Source organism: Spea bombifrons, chromosome 4 (genome assembly GCF_027358695.1).
Source record: "Spea bombifrons isolate aSpeBom1 chromosome 4, aSpeBom1.2.pri, whole genome shotgun sequence".
Taxonomy (NCBI): domain Eukaryota; kingdom Metazoa; phylum Chordata; class Amphibia; order Anura; family Pelobatidae; genus Spea; species Spea bombifrons.
This window is the reverse complement of record NC_071090.1, coordinates 4,371,906-4,393,433: the sequence shown is the minus strand read 5'-3', so window position 1 is coordinate 4,393,433 and position 21,528 is coordinate 4,371,906. Positions and strand designations below refer to the sequence as shown.

Genomic DNA, 21,528 nt, shown 5'->3' with positions numbered 1-21,528 from the left:
TTTCTGACCTGGTGTCTCCTATAGGATTTTTGGAAAGGTCCTATATAAATACACACCCAGAGCGCAAGCCACAGCAGGCTCTTTAAAACCAAAGCAAACCAACACATATAGTTAACATTCTGCATTATGATAAGAGTATCCTTACACGACCAACAGGTACCGGAAACGGCCTCCACGATCCCGAATCACACCTATTAATCCCAGCAAAAGCGATACCGCGAAACCAGAAAACCAAGCCGTGCTCACACAACACGGGCCGTGCGTTTCACATGTACCCGGGAGGAGGTTATAGATTCGTGTTACCCACCGTCGGGCTGGGAGCATCATACCTGGGAGCAGTCGCGGGAGCAGCAGCAGCAGTGGGAATTGACTATGACCACCACGGGGCAGAAATCATTCCAGGGGTAATCCATCGGGACGGCGGAGCGTGGGAAGCGGTGGTAGAGACGCGTAGGACTTGTGGGTCAGCGCACTGCAGAGGGCAGGCGGCGGCCACAAAAAGGGGACGACATTTTTCGCTACGGGAACAGAGGACGAATGCCCCAGGAGAAGCCTTCTGTGTCTCAAGTCCAACGAAACTAAGAGGCTGCGCAGGTAACCTTCACCGGACTCCTCCTAGCCCATAATACCAATCACTTCCAGAAAGCCGGCCTCCGCACACACGCTTAACCCTTTCCCGTAAGACGAGTCTGAAGGCATCGCACGGCGCCTCCTACTGGGCTGTTAAATGCAAAGCCGCCTCTGCCCAGCACCACCTGCCTTACTACTCCACGGACGAAGAGAACACGTCTATAATTATAATAATAAGTTTAAGATTATTAACTACGGGTAAACAGACCTGGGGCACCAACACCATTTACCGTGCGGCCTTACAAACCAGCCCTTATTACACAGCTTCATTTTCATTTAATACCAAGGAGTTTATTTTACACTTTTTGTGTATATCTGTATAAATTGGAGTCTTTGCCATGCATTATATATATATATATATATATAGTTACTGACGGCCAGTGATTCCCACAGTGTTCATCGCTGGAGTTACATTGTTACCACCGTGAACAAATATTTACAAATATGATTTTTTATGCAGATCCATCACATTCCCCGAAACCTACATATCCCGTTTGGTACACTTAGTGTATATAGATATATATTAAAATAAGTGATATATTAGAACCCTTCCTAATGTCTGCTATAGATGAGACATTTTAACGTTCTGTTCCTAGGTTCCGAGTTATTCCTCTTCACCGAGTTCGCTCTCCTTTATCGTTAAGCTGCTGACTGGTGGTTCAGGCAGTCCCGTAAACTTCAGGACAAGACGGAGGTACGATTATGCTAGTTGAGCCACATTTAGACAGATGCCCATTTAAAAAAAAGTTTACTTTTAAATTGAGAACAGTTACACCGAGACAGCGCACGCTATAGAAGTTACGTAAAGGATCCTAAATTAAAAACAAGGTGTATTATTGTCACGGCGCATGGTCAGCCGTCTCTCTCGGTAAAACATTTCCTGGCCGGGGAAATTCTTAGATCGTGACGGCGGATAAGAACCAGTTTGCTTGTAAAGCAGCCGGTCGGAAACTTTGTCCTTATGTCGCTCGCTGCTGATTAACAAAAGTGCCGTGAGTGCCCGGGATAAACATTTACCCCAGACATCTACTACCCAGTACCCCGTATCTGCCGTCGACAGTCTGTTTAATTCTTCAAATGACATGGAAGTCAACAAACGTAATATAATCACTTTTAATCAGTGACACGTTATAAACGCACCCAGAGCCTCCGCATCGGAATGATGGGAGTTGGAGCTGAGATATATTACAAGCAGCTTTCATTATTTCCGCCACACTTTGCGGTTGACCGGACTGAGTAGGTTCCTCGTAAAACAAATCCCCTCGCAATAAATATCAGAATATCAGAAGAATATCAAACGCTCTTCCTGATGTGCGCTCGGATTCACACAAAGTTGGCCAATTTCTGAATTCGTACAAATTTCCGACACAGAGGCGAGATCCCCAATGGAAGAAATTCTTGCTTTGTCTCGTTATTTGCTTCTTCTGCGTTGGTTCGCTTCTCCCCGGTAACTTTACCCTCAGCGCACGCAGCCTTTCCCGCGTTCCCTGTTGGAACCGATAAGGGAGGCCGGGATAGAACAGCTGATGGCGGGGACTAAAAAGGCAAAAGCGGTAGAACAAGAAGGGGCAACGAAAGGAGAAGGGGATGCGGACGCGCTTGGCGGAGAACGTAGAGAGGCAATGAGAGAGAGCAAAAGAGCGTAAGCGCGATCGGGTGAGATTGAGAGCGAAACTTTGTTTACCAACGGAAAAAGCCCTCGGAACTCCCTCCAAACCAGAAAAAGCAGGAAATTAAATTTATTGTCCAAAAAACGGACCAAAAACTATTAAGATGTGTCCAAATCACTTAGTCCAACAGCTATTTGTGGCACATCTTTCCCCCCTAAACTTCATCACCCTGATTTAGCCCCCTAGATATCATATCGACCTGATCTCTTCCATTTTCGCCGTATAAAAGGTTACTCTAAAGCATTCTTCCACGTACCTGCGCGGTATATACTCACCGCAAACCAGCTTCAGGGCTGTCTGTGTCACATCAGCTCACCTACATGTCATTGATTAGTGAATAAAGCCCACTTGCAGTTGCCAAACACGCCGGTGAACGTAGAACATGTTTGACGCCGCTTAATTATAGCGAAATCATCCCGCGCTCCTCTAATTGGGAGATCATGTGAGACGCTTCTCCCACGGGAAAGTAATCGCTGAAAACGTTATTTCAACGCAGCAGCAGCTTAAGAATATCTCTAACATGTCACTAATCCGAGATGAGAGAAGAAGTGGAGATAACGACAGACGTGTGACTCCACGGAGTGTGACTCCACGGGGTCCGACTTACTGCACGGGGGGGGGGTTGTTGTAGGGCTCCCGCCGCCTACCAAAGACGCCGTGTTAAAAGTGGCTAGAAACGTATAATTCACCTTTTTATTATCTAGACTAATGTTAATCTTGTATACGTTATTGCGCAAGCGATAAACCATTTCATCACCCAAGTGTCGACAATACCAGTCATTCTCTTTGCTTTCCGCATGAAAGTTCCCCAAAAGTCGGAGAACCCTGGTGATTCTTCAGTAGGGAAGCGACGGGTCGATGCCTTAGATCTTTGGAGAGCTCTAAAGGAGATATCCTACAACGCTTAGGATAGTCGAGAAGATACTCGGTGCTCCTCATGCTTAACAGGGGAAAGGAAATATTACATTGTAAGAACTGGACGCTTCGTTTAGTTTAACTCTCCCTATTTGTAGTTTTTCCAACAAATCTGAGGCTTAATGAGAATGGTAAAGCATATACGGCTTCTGCAAAGAGATGTTCTTTCACTAATCCGTCTCGTGCTCTTTGCTTTGCCAACGTGATTAGGATGTTCTCAACTTGAATCTAATAGCCTATTTTTTAAGCGTAGACATTTCATTTATTTTTATTTTTTTTTTTAAACCGCTTTCGTGCTCCTTAAAATTAACAGTCGAGGCTTCAAAACGTTCAAATTTACTCCGGGGGGGAGGGGGTGTTAAACATTATCCAGAATATGAATTTAGGATTAAAACTTTGCCAATTGTCCTTGAAATCCAATGGAAAGTAACAGTCTGTGTTTGATACAAAATGTATAAAAAAAACAAAACACACAATGGACAGCTTGTCCCGGGACCTGAAACCTCCCGCTTTATGGTTTGCGAGTCCCGGTACAGATTATACTTCCAGCTGTTCACAGGTAACATTCCCAGTTATTCCGCAGGGTATAAAAACAACACCAGACATTAGCTTAACGCTCGTTAGCCGTCACGGAACGGGATTGCTGGCTTCCGAGCAGCGATTATACGCGGCTTGTACAGGGTAACCGAACGTTACTCTGCGATTCAGCCCAAACCACAGCACGCATTAAAAGTTTTACATCGCCAATCACCCAAATCGCAACGCTACTCCCGTGAGTCATGGAGTCCTGAGTATGCGGAGATAAGAATCGGCAAAACAACCAAAGTTACATTGAAGTGTTTACAAAACCCGGGTAATAAACTGCATATTTAGGTCACACAATGGGTACCGATACACAGAGGCTCACGGGGAGAGCTGGCAAGGGGGCAGCGGGGCAATTCTCCCTTGGCTGCTCTGATTTAATGGTCTGCCTGAAGAGTTGTGCTAAAAAGGGGCTCCAGGAATAAATATAAATTATATATACACATATATATATATTCCCTTTCCACACAAGGGTTTCGAAAGACCCCCGTCCGCAGCGTTCCCTGATCCAGCTGACTTGACGGTAGGCAGCAGGCCTGCTTTTTGCAAGTAGCGGACATCAGGGAAGTTTAGATCTGTGGCAAAAGGTGGCAGAACTTGCGTTACCCAATCCCCGTCATCAAGTGTTCTGCCTTCTCTTGTATCAACCTTACAAAGTCTGCTCAAACAATCCGCAAACTAATAAGGGACACAGAATTATGCTGGAGTTGAGAAGATAGTTGTTCCCATGGAATAAAAAGTTTCCAATAAAGATTATATGTTTATTTTGGATACTTAACAGTAAAATGTAGGATTTGGGAAAGTAGCAGATTGGCTTTAACCCTATAACCGCTATATACAGCCCGTTGTGACCCACGTTGCCACTGATGATGTGCACAGGAGACGCAGGGCGGCTGCCGACTACAAAGCAGGTTGTTGTACGACTAACAAGGTCGCCGTGCCCTTCGCCGTCTGACCCTCGGGGCGTTCAGCCAGCCGGCAGCAGCATTCCACTCCGAGCCGAGCCGCTGCCCAACCGCACGGGGTCCGGTATAACCGACACAAACAGGGCCGGCTACACCGAGCACGTTAATGTTAAATGAATCCCAATATCGAGAGAATACATGCGCGTTTTCACAACTTTCACCTTACTGGTTGCTCTGGGACACGCAAGATCTCAAAATACATACAGCCCCCTCGCTTATTCAACTCCCGCGAAGAAATAAAACTGGGGCGAAAAAAACTTGGCGACCAAACATTAAAATTACAAACATTGATTGAAGCATCAAACATGACTGATCAAAGTCGGGGGACAGACAAGGTCTACGTGGAATACAGTTCCAGGTAAGCGGACCGCGCATGAGAAGGGAATATAAATGGAACTAAAACTCCGTGGGGCAGACTCGACCGATCCCAGAATATCTGCTGCCAAATATATCAATGAGCTCAGAGAGATGCCAAAAAAGCAAGCGGAGAACAGAGGGTTCTGTTCCGTGATGGAACGCAAGCCTGGTAACTGTGTAACAGAACGGAGACATTACCAGAGCTTTATGGTTAGTAGATTGCCGGAGGGCGACCGAGTGAACCCTCCTCGCTGGAGCATGAGTCCACGTGAGCCACGCTCATCCGCTTTAATGAGCGATGTTTATGGAACAGGTTACTAACACTCAGCGGCAGAAAACAAAAAGGCACAGCGTATATTTATAAAGCGCTCTGACGTCTACGCGGAAGGCATTTTTATGTGTCTGGCAGGCATACTTAGATCTGTCAACACTTTCGGTCGAACGCCACCCTGCTTTAAAGGGTTACAGGTTTTTTTTCCTCTATAGGAGAGAAAAGAAGTTTACTTTCTTCCTCTGAAATATTTAAAAGGGTACGATTAGGCATCAATCAGATTTCTTGGAATTTTTCGCACGGCCAGAACATTCTGTTGGTTGCTTTGATCACAGATCACACCTGGATTCGCACAATGAATCCAGCTGTAACCGATCTAAGAGATTCTGCGGAAAATCCATTTTAAAGCCGACACCGGAACCGTGCGGTACCAGCCGGCAGAAAGCGGTACACGCCGCCGGACGAAGGGACTTAATGCACAGATCTAATCACCGCGACTGGTAGATCGCTGGTGCTACCGATCTATAAAGCCTTAATAGTGTTAAATACAACCACATATTGTTTGGCATCGGCTTCCAATGCCACAGATTACCTCTTGGGCTACTAAGTGATGCTCAGTGTAACTATGCGTCATATTACTAGTATAATACATGCACAAAACCAGACGTTATCTGGCCGATGCACTCGGATCCCGCTTATCGCTGCCAAATTTATCGCAGTCCTACAGTATGACCCCCAAAACACAGAGCTTCGCATGGCGCGGCTGCCTGTTCCAAGTACTGGTTTTGGGCATCCAGTTCAGCGACCTTACGGTCTTGGGGTCTCCCCCCCCTGGGATAGCAGACCCCTGATGTTAACCGCTCCAAGTCCGGCTTACGCTTTGTACTGCCACTGACCCATATATAATACTGGGACTGTCGTGGAGTAACCGAGGCAAGACGGCGCCCTCTGTAGGCAAACCTGGGAATAACTGCTCATTATTTGGGTCTCATTTGAGTCCAACTCAACTATAGAAAAAACTAAATTGTCCCGGGTGTGGATCTCAGATTTATTTTGTATCTAGAGATGTATCTAAGATGTATTTTGCGCTATATACCAGCTTTGTGTTATAATGACTGACAGTCGGTTTGATCATGATGGATAACGCGTGCAAGGTCACTCATTTTTCATCCGCTTGTACCCGAAAGGAGTTAATGTAATGTCTGATTTAGCAGGTGGCAGACCCCCTAAATTCTAGTTCTAAATCAAGCTACAGTCATGGCGTTGGGCCAGACATTCACAGATTAGTGAGAATTTACTCCGCTTAATCCTAGTTTAAACTGTATCGGAATTCTGTGGGCAGATTGTGTCCCCCCCAAAAAATTTTTTTTTATAAAAACAGGCTCCATAAAAATTTACCCCGAGGTATTAGAATTCTGGTGTCAGCATTTTGTGTTGAGTAACATTAAAGTCTTCAAAATAGTTCTATGAAAAATGGGGCACTAGCTTACTTGTATTAGAAAATCCATTGCAATACGGAGCAGCTGCAGGGCTGCAGCTTCTACACCCATCACACCTTGTTTTTGAAGGTTACTTAGATGCATATGATACGCAGAACTGATATAGCAGCCCCTGGGTCACCACACCACCTATTTCAGATATCACTAAAGCTTTTCATACACGTGTTAGTTGGAGATTACCCATGTTGTTGGAATAACATCACGATGCCCGTATCTGTTACTGAATAGGGAGAGAACGCCCCACCGTGTATAAGGGGCCAACTCATTTCGCCTTTTCTTTTGCTGGGAGTAAACATACAGGTCAAGTTAAGGTGTTGGGATCAGACTCCATCTACATGGCGTGGCACACGAAGACCGTTCTTGTTTTGAAGACTATGCAATGATCACATAGTATCTAGTATAGTATAACCTATACAAGCTATTTCTATACATCCCTCGATCAAGCACGTAGGTAGAGGTTAAAGGCCTCCCCTCTGCCAGGCTGGGAGCGATGTGGAAAGCGAGGAGACACTTACGCTGGTGACCCGGCGGTAGATCTGCGCGGCATTTTGGCACTCGGAGTAAGGGTATTCGGACGTGGCCATCTCAAGCATGCACATCCCAAAAGCATACACGTCTACGGACTCATCGTATTTCTCCTCATACATCTCTGGGGCCATGAACTCAGGGGTACCTTAAATTAAAAGAACGTTTCAGATTCTAAGTTTTCTCAAAGCCAGCAGGATCTGGGAGTCGCTACTCACCGCGGTCGGAACCGGGGCAGGAGACCTGCGAGACAGAGTGGGGGGCAAAGAAAGAGAAAGAGGAGGAAAACTTCTTAGTTAATCTGTAAAGAGGATAAAATTTACACATCTTCCATTGCAAGGCCTCTGTGTGAGGGACGTGGGAAGGACACAAAACCTGTATGGGGTAAAACGCTGGACAAAACACAAAAAAAAGAAAGTGTCGTACCGAAGCGTACAAAGATTCTATGAAACGAGCGAAGAGGAGCCCCCCTTCGAAATATTTTAAATTTGAATGCAGTTACTGCGTATAATTCCACTAAAACGCCTAGTAAATGGAGAGATGCAATGCGGCTCCTACCGGCACCAACACAGAGAACGAGTTCTCCTCCCCGCACCTACCTTAAAGACGTCTCCGCTTGCTGTCGGAATGAAAAAGGCTGTTAGTAAAGCGAGCTCGGCGTACAACTCTCCATTCACCCGGCTACGCGGTGGGAACTGGAGACCTTGCAATGGAAGAGTGCCAGCTACGAATCCACGTATAACAGCAGGGCATGAAAACGTCAGGTCTGGTTGCGCGAAGGCCGCTCGCCGGAGACCTTACCTTCACATACTTACGGAGAAGCTGCAGTACACCCTAAAAGCCTACTGCAGCGTATAATGGCGAGCCATAGCCTACAGGCAGAAAGACACTCAAATACAGAAAAGAGGTGAGCGCGAGTTTCATTACCAGGGGACCCGAGCCGCCATGGGCCACACAACAATTTGGGGGGGCATGGGGGGGTATTACCTAGGAATTTCTGCCAAAATAAAAAGCCTTCGCTGTTTAAAAAAAGGGGGGGAAAAAAAGGAAAGAAAGAAGGTTAAACGCTGCAAGCTTTTCTAGACGCCAAATCATCTTCAAGTAAACGCGATGGTAGTGAAAATAATAATCAATACTTTGTATATTTAGAAAATACCCATATTCACTTTATTTTATTTTAACAGAGAGATCAAATCACGGCTCTAAAGACCGAACTAAGTAAATCCACCTTTAGCACAGAGCGCCTGTGGGAACGAGCATGGATCCGTCAAACCTCTAGGATCGTTTGTTAGAAAGAACGCAGCAGCACCGGCAAATCCGTGCAATTTACAGGAACCACCGGTTAATCTCAAGCAAACAATACTGACGTGGCTCAAGAACTAAGAACCTCATGTAGCAGGATCTATCGGTTTAGAATCCACGTTCTCTGTATTAACTTCTGCGATCCAAGAGCGATCGATTTTGGCTTCATTCCCACTGCGGCTTTTAGCTAAAAGGGGGTTATTACCAGCCCTGCCTTTCACCAAATGAAGTAATCTCAGGGAACCGACAGATACATAATACCCATTTTCTAGCAGGATTACTGCGATTACGATCTCAGCCGGGCTGCGATCAGATAAACGATGGGTTCCGAGAGAACGGGGGAAATCGGAAGATGCGTGCGGTGAACTTACCTATGACACTCTTGGCAAAAGAAGCTCGTTTTAAGGTTGCCAGGCCCAAGTCCCCGATCTTCACCGAGCCTGTAGGGCCGGTGATGAAGATGTTGTCGCATTTCAGGTCCCTGTGGATAATAGGAGGGGTGCGGGTATGAAGGAACTGCAACCCTTTCAGGATCTGACGACACCAGCTCCTTAAGACTTTGAGCTTCATCACTTTAAACCTCTTCAGATATCTGGGGAGGAAAAAAAAAAGATGGAGACACATTGAATGAATACTCACAAGGTTAACGAGACTCATCTGCTTATATTCGGCTGCTGAGGAGGCGTACGCTATACGGCAAAGCAACGTATAGCAAACACCCAGCTGGCAATGCCAACAGCGCCAGGGCCTTGGGTGCACCACGGAGATTTGTCAACGAATAGTAAATGATGTATATAAAGTGTCTATAGCATATTCCGAGTAAGATAAACATGATTTTTACATGAAAGGGACATTCCAACCATTATATGCACTTTAGTGCATATGACAGCCGATAGGAAACCGTTTTCCCTTAATACCACGTTCTGGTGATTTTACTTCGCCGTTACCGTGCCCTTTTTTTGTGGTGTGTTAAATTGGCCGCGCGGGTGGCGTCGCCCGCACATCATCAGCTGCCACCCAATTCTTCTACATTACAATACGTCTGGAAGGATGAAATCACCCGGCTCCGTACCAAGGCATCACGCTCATTAATCCCTATTAACGCGGCATCTTGGGTTTAAAGCCGCGGCTGGGAATCAGATCGGGTGGTGCGTTAATTCTTTTGAAAATTTGCAGCTTCGAAGCTGGCTGGATGTAAAACCACAGAGGAGAAACCGGATACGGTGCTCGCAGCTGCTGAGAATGGGTTAGCGAGGATTTCAAAGCCATACAGCCAGGACGGCGGTAAGAAAATCAGTGTAAACAGATACATAATATCCACCCGACTAGCTTTATGCCCCGCGGGTAACACTGGGGATAATTCGGGCGCATCCTTTATTTTATGGTCTGCCGTATATGAACGAGAACCCTGAAATATTATTGTGCTTTGCAGTAAGAACATGCAGCTATTACATTGAGAAGTGCGTTTACCACCAGCAGGGGGCAGCGGCGTCTCTCTTGCAGGGACTGTGGGCCGTTGGGGCCTATTGATAAACGACCTGACAGAAGAGACGTTACCCGCTTCACATTCCCGGCATTCTTTTGCTAAAAACAGACTCCGAATGCACAGAACAAAGCCTGAAACGCGCCCGTCTCCTTGAAAACTTCCTCCGGCCCAGCCAGACGCCCATCAAAGAGAGAGCGAATGAATGAACGCGCCCCGGATAATGCAGCGCCTTCACATTTGCGCAACGTATAAAAAGTCAAAGATTTCCAAGAACAACGTAAATGAGGGAGCCAGATAAATCTCTTCCCAGCCATAAGTACTTAAAAAGGAATGGATTCGTTTTAATGGAATCCCCTAATGAGTTCACATGAGCTGGGCCGTCTTCTGCGTCGGCATGCAAGCATCCATAATGTTATTTTCTATTGCGTATATCGGCAATTTTAATGTTGTCTGTTTTTGTTCTATTGTAATAGTGCTACAGAATCTGCCGGGGATATAAAAATGCGTTTCTTTTTATTGGTAGGATATAAAAGACGACCTCCAGGTCTGCAGATAAAGGGAGTTTATTGGAACAAAATGAGATAAATCAGGGTCACTGGATTCTGTGCTCAAGGACTTTAATTTATGCAATTTAATGTAATTACGTAATTATGCTCCTAAAGATGCCTATATTGGAGGAAAAAAAGAAGTAATAAGGAATGGGATTATGCGTACAATCCCCAAAGAGCCGGATAACCCCCAGTATTGTGGTCCGGCTCAGAGTTCTTACTCACGTTTTTAGGGTCCCTGAAGTCATCAGCTCGGTCACCAGAACAATACATTTCTTTCCTTTAAGCGTGGACTCCCAGGAATCGTAGAATCGGACGATGTTAGGGTGCTGAAGGCCCTTTAACATCCCAGCCTCCTCTTTAAACCTCTGGCGTTCAGACTTTGACAGCTTGCGGTCCTTTAAAGATATAAACACAGAAACGTCAGCGGAGAGCGAAGACGTAAGCAAAGGGAAAAACTCGCAGGCAGACGGCGAGCAGCGGCGCATCCTGAACATTGCCGTGCCAATCGCGACATGAAGCATTATCCAAGGGCATCGGGACATCAAGCACTCTCCAAAAGCACTCCGAATAAACAAAGAGCTGGGTCTATACGGCTAGGAAGACCAAGCTCACGGCGTATGGACCGGTACAGCAGCTCTCATACACATAATATAACATTCACATAATGCAACATTCTCCATAAACATTCAACGTCTCCTCTACTGCGGCGTTACAAGCCAAGCGATCCAATTCCATCACATTCATTATAAAGCATAGATACGCGACGCTGACCTATATGATGCACTCGGCCCTTACATACGCGGAAACTACACACGTGCTCTATATCCACGCTGCTCACTTTGCTGCTCACTTTCTAAACCACTCCAAGGTTCAGATCCAACATAGCAGAACTTCTTACTGGGCTGGTTTCTAAATATTTTTAAAATATGGAGTAAAAGAAAATTCTTACAGAAACTTTATTAGCTATAAGAAAAGTTGTTTTTGTGGATTAAAAACAAAAACAAAAAAAACTCAGGGCTCATAGAGAAACACAACGATCACTTATTTAAAAATCTATTCAGACCCCTTCCCCGTGGTGTTCCGGTATGTCGACGTCGCAACGAGTTAGTGGATCCGGCCCTCTGAAGAGCCAAACGCCATCCCCGCGCCACACGCGCCACCTCCCGAGCCACACGCTTAACAAAATAATTCCCAGCCTCCCCGGTTCCGCCATGTAACCAGCATCGTTACCTCAACCCAAACACTGCAACCGGACGGCCATAAACACAACCCGGTGATTTACACATCGTGCTAAAGCAACGCCACAAACGGCTCTCCTTCGACCCGCCGAGCCGCACCAGCCCTTGCTTCCCAATACGAGCCGTCCCGAGAAAGACTCGCGGCTTTAAATATATTTTACTGAAATAGACGGCATCCCGCGGAGCAGTCACACAAACGTTGCCGCCATCATCCCCCGTGGGACGCTTTTGTTTATTCTCTTTTCTAGGAACTCGCTGGAGTAAAGTTCTTGAGAACGGCATACGTTTGTTTGACGCGGGCTGGGTATCTCTGGGAAGTCTTCCCGTGCTCATCTACCGGAGAGCGTCACAACGAACGGACTGCGATCAAACCCGGCGATCGGGAGCCTGGAGCGGAGACATCCCCGTTAAAAGGGAGAATTTAAACTTCACGACCCCTTTACATTTTTATTTTCCCAACTAAATGGCGTGCAGGAGATGCATTTGGCTGAAGACTTCCCAATCGTCAGACTGTCTTTAAGGCATCGCCAGCTAAACGGCATATTACACTCGAAGCATTAAAACATTAACCCGAAAGAGCATCTCTGCAACCTGAGCCGCCGGGGCACGGATAAGGTTTTAAAAATAGTTTTATTTCGGCCCGACCTGAATTAAACCTTTGGCGGTGCGATAAATCAGAGAGCAGCGCATTACAGGCCAGGCTTTTTATTCCAGGGATTTGTATTAATGGAACAGCAAAGAGGTTTTGCTCGTCAGTCTTATCTCCCCGGACAAGTCCTCAATTATCCGGGATAGAGAACGGCGCCCCCCCCCCCCCCCGCCATCGTGATAATACTGCCGGGACGAGGAATCGGTGCAAGGGGTGAGATACCGTGGTGTGGAATCTCTCGGCAGAGGCCGAAGCCGCCAATCCCGTAAAATCCTCCGTTCCCCCGACCTCAGGGTTTCAGGAAACGGCGGAGACGCACCGTCATTCAAGGAGCTGGGGGGGGGGGGTTAATGAAGCAAAGGAATTCCAGTACGCCTGGGATGCTAAGAGAGCCGTTCCCAGAAACATATATATAAAAAAACAAGCAGCTCGGATGGGTTGACGGTTCTTGTCTGCCATCACATTCTGCGTTTCTATGAGATAAGACATCTGCAGACGTGATACGTAATCAGAACATGACTGGTGCTTCCTTCTCTACTCTCCCCCCCCTCAGCACCCGGGGGCCAAACACAGCATCTGCTTTCCAAACAGCCCATGCACTATACTCATTGCCAGCCAGGGGGTCTAATGCTATTTTCTTCATGCAGAAAGCCCCCCCCTCCCGCTGTTTCAACTAAAATGTCACAGAACTGACTGCAGAGGGTAATGCACTGTAGCTCTGGAGCTGCAGCTTCCCCTATGCATCTACTTTCAAAGGGCACTTTAATATGCACGTTCTGTTTATAAGGCTGCGTTAGGCACTAGGGGTCCTTAGGGATCAACACCGGGGTGGGGAAGATACGTGGGGCCCAACGAACCACCGTATCCAAAATGTCAGCCCATTAACAGCAGCAAAAAAAATTCTGGTTGGAAACTCCCTGAAAAATAAACACAGAGAGGACAGGGTTACTTTAATTTTTTCTTGGGTGCATCCGTTTAGCGCTGCCTTTCCTTGTTAACACGGAGGTCGGATATTTTAAGAGGCGCCGTGCGTGCAACAGATCCCATGACTGGAAAATAAAAGGACAGAGAATAAAACGCGGCCCTGTGGACGCTCGGCAACAGACACCGGCAAGACGGAAAGGAACGCACGGCCCTCCTCTTAACGTTACACCAAGACCAACGCTATGGAAGGCGGCCAAGAGGGAACTAAAGAAAAAAATCCTGCTCCCTACTTCCCGCCAGCTACACAAACCGCCGGCAAGGAGGAAGCAGAGACAGATCAGCGAAACGTGCTCGATAAATCACACGGAGAGAGAGCGGCTTTAACCCTGCCAGTGCCGAGACGGGCGCGGAATAAAGCATCGCCGGGCGTTTAAACAATAGGCGGCATCCACTAAATGCCGGGCCGTTCTAACTCGCGCCATGTCTTTCAAGGCATGAACATTCAGAGGCAATAAAGACAAAGTATAAAATATAGACAGTTAAAGGGACGAACCAGAGCTCCGCGGGCTATGGGGGCCCTTTAAATTTCCGTGGCATGCCCCCTAGCCAAACGCACGGGGTTTTCATTGGCTCCCGGCACATGATTCTTTCCTTGTGTGCCGGCTCAGGGATCGCAGAAGGGGCTTGTAAAGAAGAATGCATATACTTTGATAGGGAAATTAAACAGCCGATTAGCTGACGGTAACGTATAGGAGGCCCGTAAACAGCGCCCTGCCGAAAAAAAAACAATCTCGGCAGCAAAATCCCGGATAATAGAAAGCCGTAGAAAGGCCGTCGCCCGACTGTGCAGTTTCTCTGCTCGGAGGGAGACAATCAGGTGTTTACAGCAGAGCGACAGAGAAAATCGCCAGCACCGGACCGGGCAGAGAAAGCAATGGGGAAAATTCCAGGTCCCGCAGAGAATATCGGGGCAGATAAACATCAACACACCGTACGGTCAACAATTCGCTTCATACAATAAATAAAAAAAAGGCACTTAAAGTGCATTTAGGACGTAGCGCCGGCCTATAAACAAAGGGACAGACAAACGGTTTTGGGTGGACGCAAGACAGACAGACGCCAGATCTTTTCTTAAAAAAAAAATATAGAAATGGCTCAATATTCAATATTATATTCAATATTCAAATATAAACAAGAAAAAAGCGTTAATTTAAAGATAAAACTAAAAGCTCATCTTGGGCTAATAAGCCGAACGGCTGAACATTTCACCGGTCGTCCCAAGTTGCGTTCTAATTCGTTTCGGCGGGGATGGAACAGAGCGGTCACCCAGAGGTGAGAAGCTCGGAGTATTCTGAGGAGAAGCTGAAGAGGGTCTTGTACGAAAGTGAAGTCCACCTCTTGATGCAAAAGCACGGGGCAGATCACACCGTTTAGTGAACAGGTCCCTGGGTGATTTATAGCCCCGACTGCTCAACCCCCTTCCAATACAACTGCATGAAACCCTCCTTCTATGGATATTTAACGATTAAAACCGGTTGGGTTCACAGAAATGCACTGTTCATGAAAGATAATGTTGTGGTTGTAACGCCGTCACTTCACTGCACACGATAAAGGTTTGTAACACCTCTTATGTAGAGCCGGCCGAGCTGTTCCTGCAGAAATGTATCATTTAATTGCTTTAAAGCCTCCTCTTCCGTCGGGTTATTCTCAGACCTTCTTCCTGAAGAAACTTTGCTAGCGTTGAGCCTCCTTAATGGACTCGTGAAGCGAGGGAGCTGAAATCGATTCTCTCTTGGCTGCGCTCCCCTTAGCGGACGGATCCCCTTTTCTACAGGAATAAATCGGAACGCCGGCACTCGCAAGGCAACGCGTTCCAGCGGTCATCACGGAGCCGTTCTGCGGCAACAAGCTCTGCCATGATTTTAGGCTTGGCGATGCCCCGCGTGTCCTCATCGGTAACAGCGGCAGCTGCTGATCGGTTTGTATGCAAGTTTATTATATTCTGTAATGCAAAGTTGTTTTAAAACAACTAAAATATTTGTAACTGACCCCAAAAACACACGTCTCACCAAGACCGCACGATGGACTGAAAAGGTTATATGCGGCCACGCGGTTTACCAACGTCTCGCTGCGGGCGACTGTCACGCATCAGACATTAGAGGCAAGAGGAGACATGTTTCATCAGTCCCAAAAATCTGCTTTTAAAGTTTATTATTCTCCATGAAGTCGGCTGTGTTTAGCACCAGGGAAAAAAAAAAAGGTCAATGGCAATCGAGTTACAGTTATCCGGGAGACGGGCGGGATGAATGGGTGTTAAATTACATTAGTAACAAAATAAAACATCTTGTGACCAAGTGAGTGATTCGGAATCAGAATCTGACGGCCGTAATTTGTTTTTCTACTTTATTTTATAGGTCATGGGCTTTAAAGGTCCCCAATCTCTCGCCAAACCCGATGGCCACCCTTACATTAAACCGGCTCACTACACACCAGCTTGTCGCGCTCCGGAACGTTCATCTTACGTTTTATAAAGAAGAGAATAGAAGTTTTAGAAACACACTATTTTCGACAGTTTTAAATGGAGATGTCTACGCAAAACTGCAGTGCGACCCACTTCAAGCCCCCGGGAGAGGGCACACCAGGCCAGACACGCTCCCCTCCTGTAAGAGATTTCCTCCCTGCTTAAACAATAGACTGACTGCGCTCCAAGGCTACAGAGCAGAGGTAACGGGAGGTCACGGCCGGCCGAGAGGGGCTGTCCACGCAAAGACAGAGTGGGCCGATGGGACTGTGTGGGCTGCAGGGCTTCTCATCCAAGAAGCACTGAGCTTTTTCCTCCCCTAGGCGCTCGGGAACAAGAGCCGCAGAACTGGAGATCCCGACAAAGAGGCCAGTGAGATTGTAACGAGAAAACCTCGACTCAGGACAGGGTATGGGAAGAAAATTTGCACTCCGAGCCGATACACAGTGGGATCTCAGTGATTTGTGGGACACAAAGCCTGGCCACCCCTGCTCATTAAACTTGTGTTCAGCACACTGGGCGAGGACCCATGGAGGTCCACAAGCCCTAAACCTCGTTGCACCTCACACGGAACACGCAAAGCAGAATAAAGTCATTTTTACTACACACAGGAATGTTTACTTTCGCAAAGATAATTTATCGGTTTATGATTTTATGATCTGTTTGATTTTTGCATGCCCCGAGTGTAAGAGGGCCGGTAGATTTTGGACCTATAACAGAATCACGCAGACAAGATCAGAAAGCCATACATCTCTTCATAGAAAAAAAAATGCAATTTGCACAGATGCCCACATACATGTACACATATTCCCCAACATGTTAAGGAAGCTTTCTTAACCCTTGCCTCTCTGGAGCAGGGAGCTTCTCCATATGTGTATATGTATATGTATATGCTCCTTTGTGCAGGATGGGGAGGGGGCCATGGTAAATTCTGTATATTGAATACATTACTATTGCCAGAAGTCAAAGAGCCAAAGTGTTCACTCTGCCAAGCAGACAATCCGATACGGGCTGTGCCAGGAAAGACATTTATGTGTAAATAGTGCCCATGGTTACTGTAATTAGGAACGTACAAAAAAAACGGTAATTGCGTTTACCGGCACGTTCCGAGCCCGGATTCATTCATACTGCAGATTCATTGGGAAATAAACAGAAATCAAGAGTCTATTCGAGCGAACGACAAGAATCACGGTACACAAAGAGATAATATTTTGTGATAGACACCATCTCACGCACAAAAGCGGAAATTACACCGTGCAGCTCGGGTGATATCCAGATCACGGGGTACTCGGACCCCAAACGCGTCTGTCCGTTTATCCTGACCTCAGATATAACAGACAGCTTTTCCTCATCAATCATGGTTTATTGATTTATACAGCAGCACCGCCACACTGCACAGTGCTGTACAACTAATAAATATTGGGTGTTTTTTAGTTAAAAAAAAAATAAAAAATGCACAACTTTGGATTTAAATTAGTCTATCATACTTAACATCTTTTTGAACATACGTTAGGCCAGAGATGGGTTAACATTACTCATTCAGAAGGTTATCTTAAACCTCGGAGGGGACCACCTAGATAAAAGAAAAATAAACGTGAATAATACCCATATTTTATCTATTTTACCATGGAAAGCCCCGTTAGGACGCCGGTAGTGATTGCGCTTATCTGTACTTGTTTGCCGTTGGCTTCGAGCCCCCGGGGACGGATTATTCCATGAGTCAGAGCCGCGGCTGGCTTTTTATTTTTGGAGGTCGGGTGCATGTGGTAAACGGCGACTCCGGTGATTATGTTGGCTGGTAACCCATTGCAGGGGGCATAAGGTGACCCGACAGGGATCCTAACAGGAACACTCTAGGGCTTAGACAAACAGGTTCAATGAGAATCCCGCACGGAAAGTCAGGTGGAGCGCGCGGGTGTGTTTGTTATTACCGCCGGCCACAGGCGAGATCTGAAATAGGTCAGGCACTGCGAGATGCCGGACTGTTGTGTCAGGCTGGAGAGACAGATTTCCATTTTTAAAAAGTTCCACGAGTCTTTCCAGTTCATACGTCGCTGCTTTCTGTCTGATGTAACGGGGATCTGCACCTTTCCAGGTTCGTTCTTCACGCCCGGTGGCTTTGCCATTATGAGGAACGCTGGTTTATAACCGGGGGAAGATCTACAGCTGTAAAACTAACTCCCACAAAGCACAGACAGCACACGGCACATGACTAACTGGAGAGACAGCATTTGGTATCCCATAGAACAGGGGCGTCCAAGTTTCAGAAAATGTGGCCGTACTCATTTTTCACTGGGAAAATACGGCCTTTTAGCGTTATAATGCATATTGATAGAGGGTTAATTTGGCGATAATGAAAAAAGCAGTGGAAATGTTTTTTAATCAACTTTTATAAACACACACACCAGGACAGGCTCCTGCCACACCGACACCCAAACACACCCACACCAGGACAGGCTCCTGCCACACCGACACCCAAACACACCCACACCAGGACAGGCTCCTGCCACACCGACACCCAAACACACGCACACCAGGACAGGCTCCTGCCACACCGACACCCAAACACACGCACACCAGGACAGGCTCCTGCCACACCGACACCCAAACACACGCACACCAGGACAGGCTCTGTCACACCGACACCCTTCGTGCGGCCGCTTTGAATGATGGTCTGCCAGGCCACGGAGCGGCCGGCCCACCAGGAAATCTGCCAGGGGGCCAGTCCGGCCCTTCTCACGCAGGACCGCATTTGGCCCGCAGGCTGCACGTTGGACACCCCTGCCGTAGAAGAGTACTTTGGTTACCGAGTATATTTAAGTATATAAAATAGCTTTTTAATCATCATATCCAGGGCCCCAACCACAGCCTACACTGCACTTCCGCACATTAAGACTCCAGGAGATGATCTTTCTCAGACATTGGGAACCAGAAAGTCTTCAGGACAGGGTTCAAACAGCACATATCTAGTGTCGTTTATCTACTAGACATCCCAGTCTGTTGGGGGATATACATCGAGCAACTGGGGAGTGGGAGGAAGAGTTATAAATCGTCATGTTGGCTCTTTGTCTTCGAGTGGAGAAGTAATTCCCGAGCCGTTCAAACTTTTGTCAGTGTGAGAAATGACATGCGTTTTCAGGGACTCGGGTTCCCAAGAGCAGATCTGTCCCAGCGGAGCTAATTAGAAGAAGGATATTATTTTTCAGCGCTACCTTCCAAATATAACACACAGCAGCGAGATCAGACGGCCTCTCTCTCCTTCCCAACATTCCTGCAAAGCAAATGCTTGCGGTGCCAAAAGGAATTTGTGAGACCTCAACAGAATACAATCCACTGGAAGACTATTTCCAGTAATATGACAATTGTTTTGTTGATCAGTCTTTCATTTAGATCGTGAAGCCGCTAAAACTTGCTTAAAATGTTTTATGCTTTCTACATCTACTCTCCCAAATCCACTGTGACCATGCATTGTGATTTTTTTTATTGGTTAAAGAATTGCTTTGTCACATACCTTGTATTGAAACATACTTTAATAAATGAGACGTCTGCCGGAACCAAGCACATTGCCTATATCGTCAAGACTAACACGTAACCAGATACACAATGAATCTCTTCCATCGGGGCAGAGTACTAAGGGCAAACATTGGGCACCGCTGCATATGTTTGGGATTAGAATATTACATCCATTTGTCTCTTGATAATGCACGCTCTCAAATCCTCTGGTAGATTTCAGAACTGAAGCCGCAGAAGACACAACCCTATCAACCATTTGTAAAAGTGTTTGTTTTTAAACCAAAGCAGTCATCAAAACTTTAGAGCAAGTATCCCCCAGGCCACCGGGACCTAGTCATACACTAAAAAGCATACAGGAGTATTTTTGTCTATAATATATATATATACATATATATATATACATATATATATATATATATATATATATATATATATATATATAAACAGGGGGATAATAGAGCATTCGATACATCACATTGAAAAAGCACCATTTTTAAGGCACTGGGCATTTCCACACAAATCAAAATAAAATTAGGTGGAGTAACTTAAAAAATGTCACACTGTGCAGATGTGCCGTCTGTATGACCGTATAACCCCAAATGACACAAACCTCACTGTCCCGATACGCCTCACCTCTGACCTCCCTGTTAAATGGCACTAAAAAGCAAAGTATAGCAACCTAGCGCGGGAATCCCTGCTCAAAACCAGTGAGTCCCAAACGCCGTCAGGGAAGGGGCTGCCGAAGGTCTAGAAATTAACAGATTACACAATTAACACTTTTTTCCATTAACACGGACCGTGTTGGGAACCATGCGACCGTTTACCTACCTGACGAGTCAAGTAAATTTATTAAAGAACTTTGACCGTACAAAGCTCATAAAAGGACACTTGTCTTTATACGCAAGCACATTGGGAATGTAAATATCTTCGGGAAAGTAACAGCCTACATGTGACGGCAAGCTGGCGAGAGACGGTCCCTTGTCAGCTGTGCATTTCGCAGTTACTGGTCTGATGTCTGCTGCCCGTTACCCGAAAAATCAAATACAGCTTCAAATGTTTCTTCCGTTCCAAATAACGTCCTCCCTAAACCCGGCGTAATACAGCCACAAAAAGGCTGTAAAAAAGGCTTTTTTTTTTTCTTTTATTGCTATATGGGATGGAATTGAATGCATTACTGATCAGATAAAGGTTTCCTCCAATTAACGGTGTTTTCATACGCCAGATCAGAGCGTTTCATGTGCACATTATGCATCTTCGTGTTGTTCCTCCTCATTAAACTGTTCAGCACATTTTCTATCCTTGTTCTGGTATTTGGGGCAGATCTTAAGAGCAGCTGAACAATTATCTGATAAAAGTGCCCTCGCCTTTGCCCTGCAGACGCTTCCGCCCAATTAGTTTGGGTCATCGATGACCTACAAAAGTTGTTTTTAAGAACATGTCGTCCGTAAACCCATTAAATACATAATGCATTGTGAGCCCGTAGATGTACGGGCTTTGTCGTGAAGGGGTTAAACCCGTTCAATAGCACCGTTTATTCTAGAAAAGCAACCAGAGCCCTAACTTCTGCAACCATTTCTCTATGTATTGTAGAAGCAGACCGATGTTTACCTTCAGCCGTTACCCGTTTGCTTACCTATGGATCTAATAAGTGAGCAATTACCACGGAATCAGCAAATAACATAGTAAGGCGTGTGTAAATATCACACAAAATATCACACAAAACAACCACCTTTTTAATCATTTTCAGTTTGGGGGGGGCAGCAGATCTTTGTGAATAGAAGCTTTACACCAAACAGTCGGCCGGCGTCGCTTTTACTAATTAGGACTACGGATTCTAACAGCCCCCCCCATCAGCCAGAGATCAGATATTAATAATATGACGCATGTGAATATACAAAACACTAATCGTCACTTTGATCCTCCTCTGCAA

General features: G+C 46.2%; 1 protein-coding gene across 5 annotated transcripts in view; it reads right to left on the bottom strand.

The window, feature by feature from the left end:
* The window catches only part of WNK1 (WNK lysine deficient protein kinase 1), a 64,751-nt gene that overhangs the window by 27,552 nt on the left and 15,671 nt on the right, over nt 1-21,528 (bottom strand). For 4 of the 5 annotated variants that reach the window (XM_053462746.1, XM_053462748.1, XM_053462747.1 and 1 more), the window contains exons 2-4: nt 10,976-11,148; nt 9,088-9,308; nt 7,405-7,562 (exon numbers count right to left, since the gene is read on the bottom strand). In XM_053462746.1, the coding sequence (XP_053318721.1) occupies nt 7,405-7,562; nt 9,088-9,308; nt 10,976-11,148 (552 nt within the window). Of the gene's footprint in view, nt 1-329; nt 418-7,404; nt 7,563-9,087; nt 9,309-10,975; nt 11,149-21,528 lie in introns of those variants that run through there. The other variant, XM_053462750.1, reaches the window with a different exon arrangement.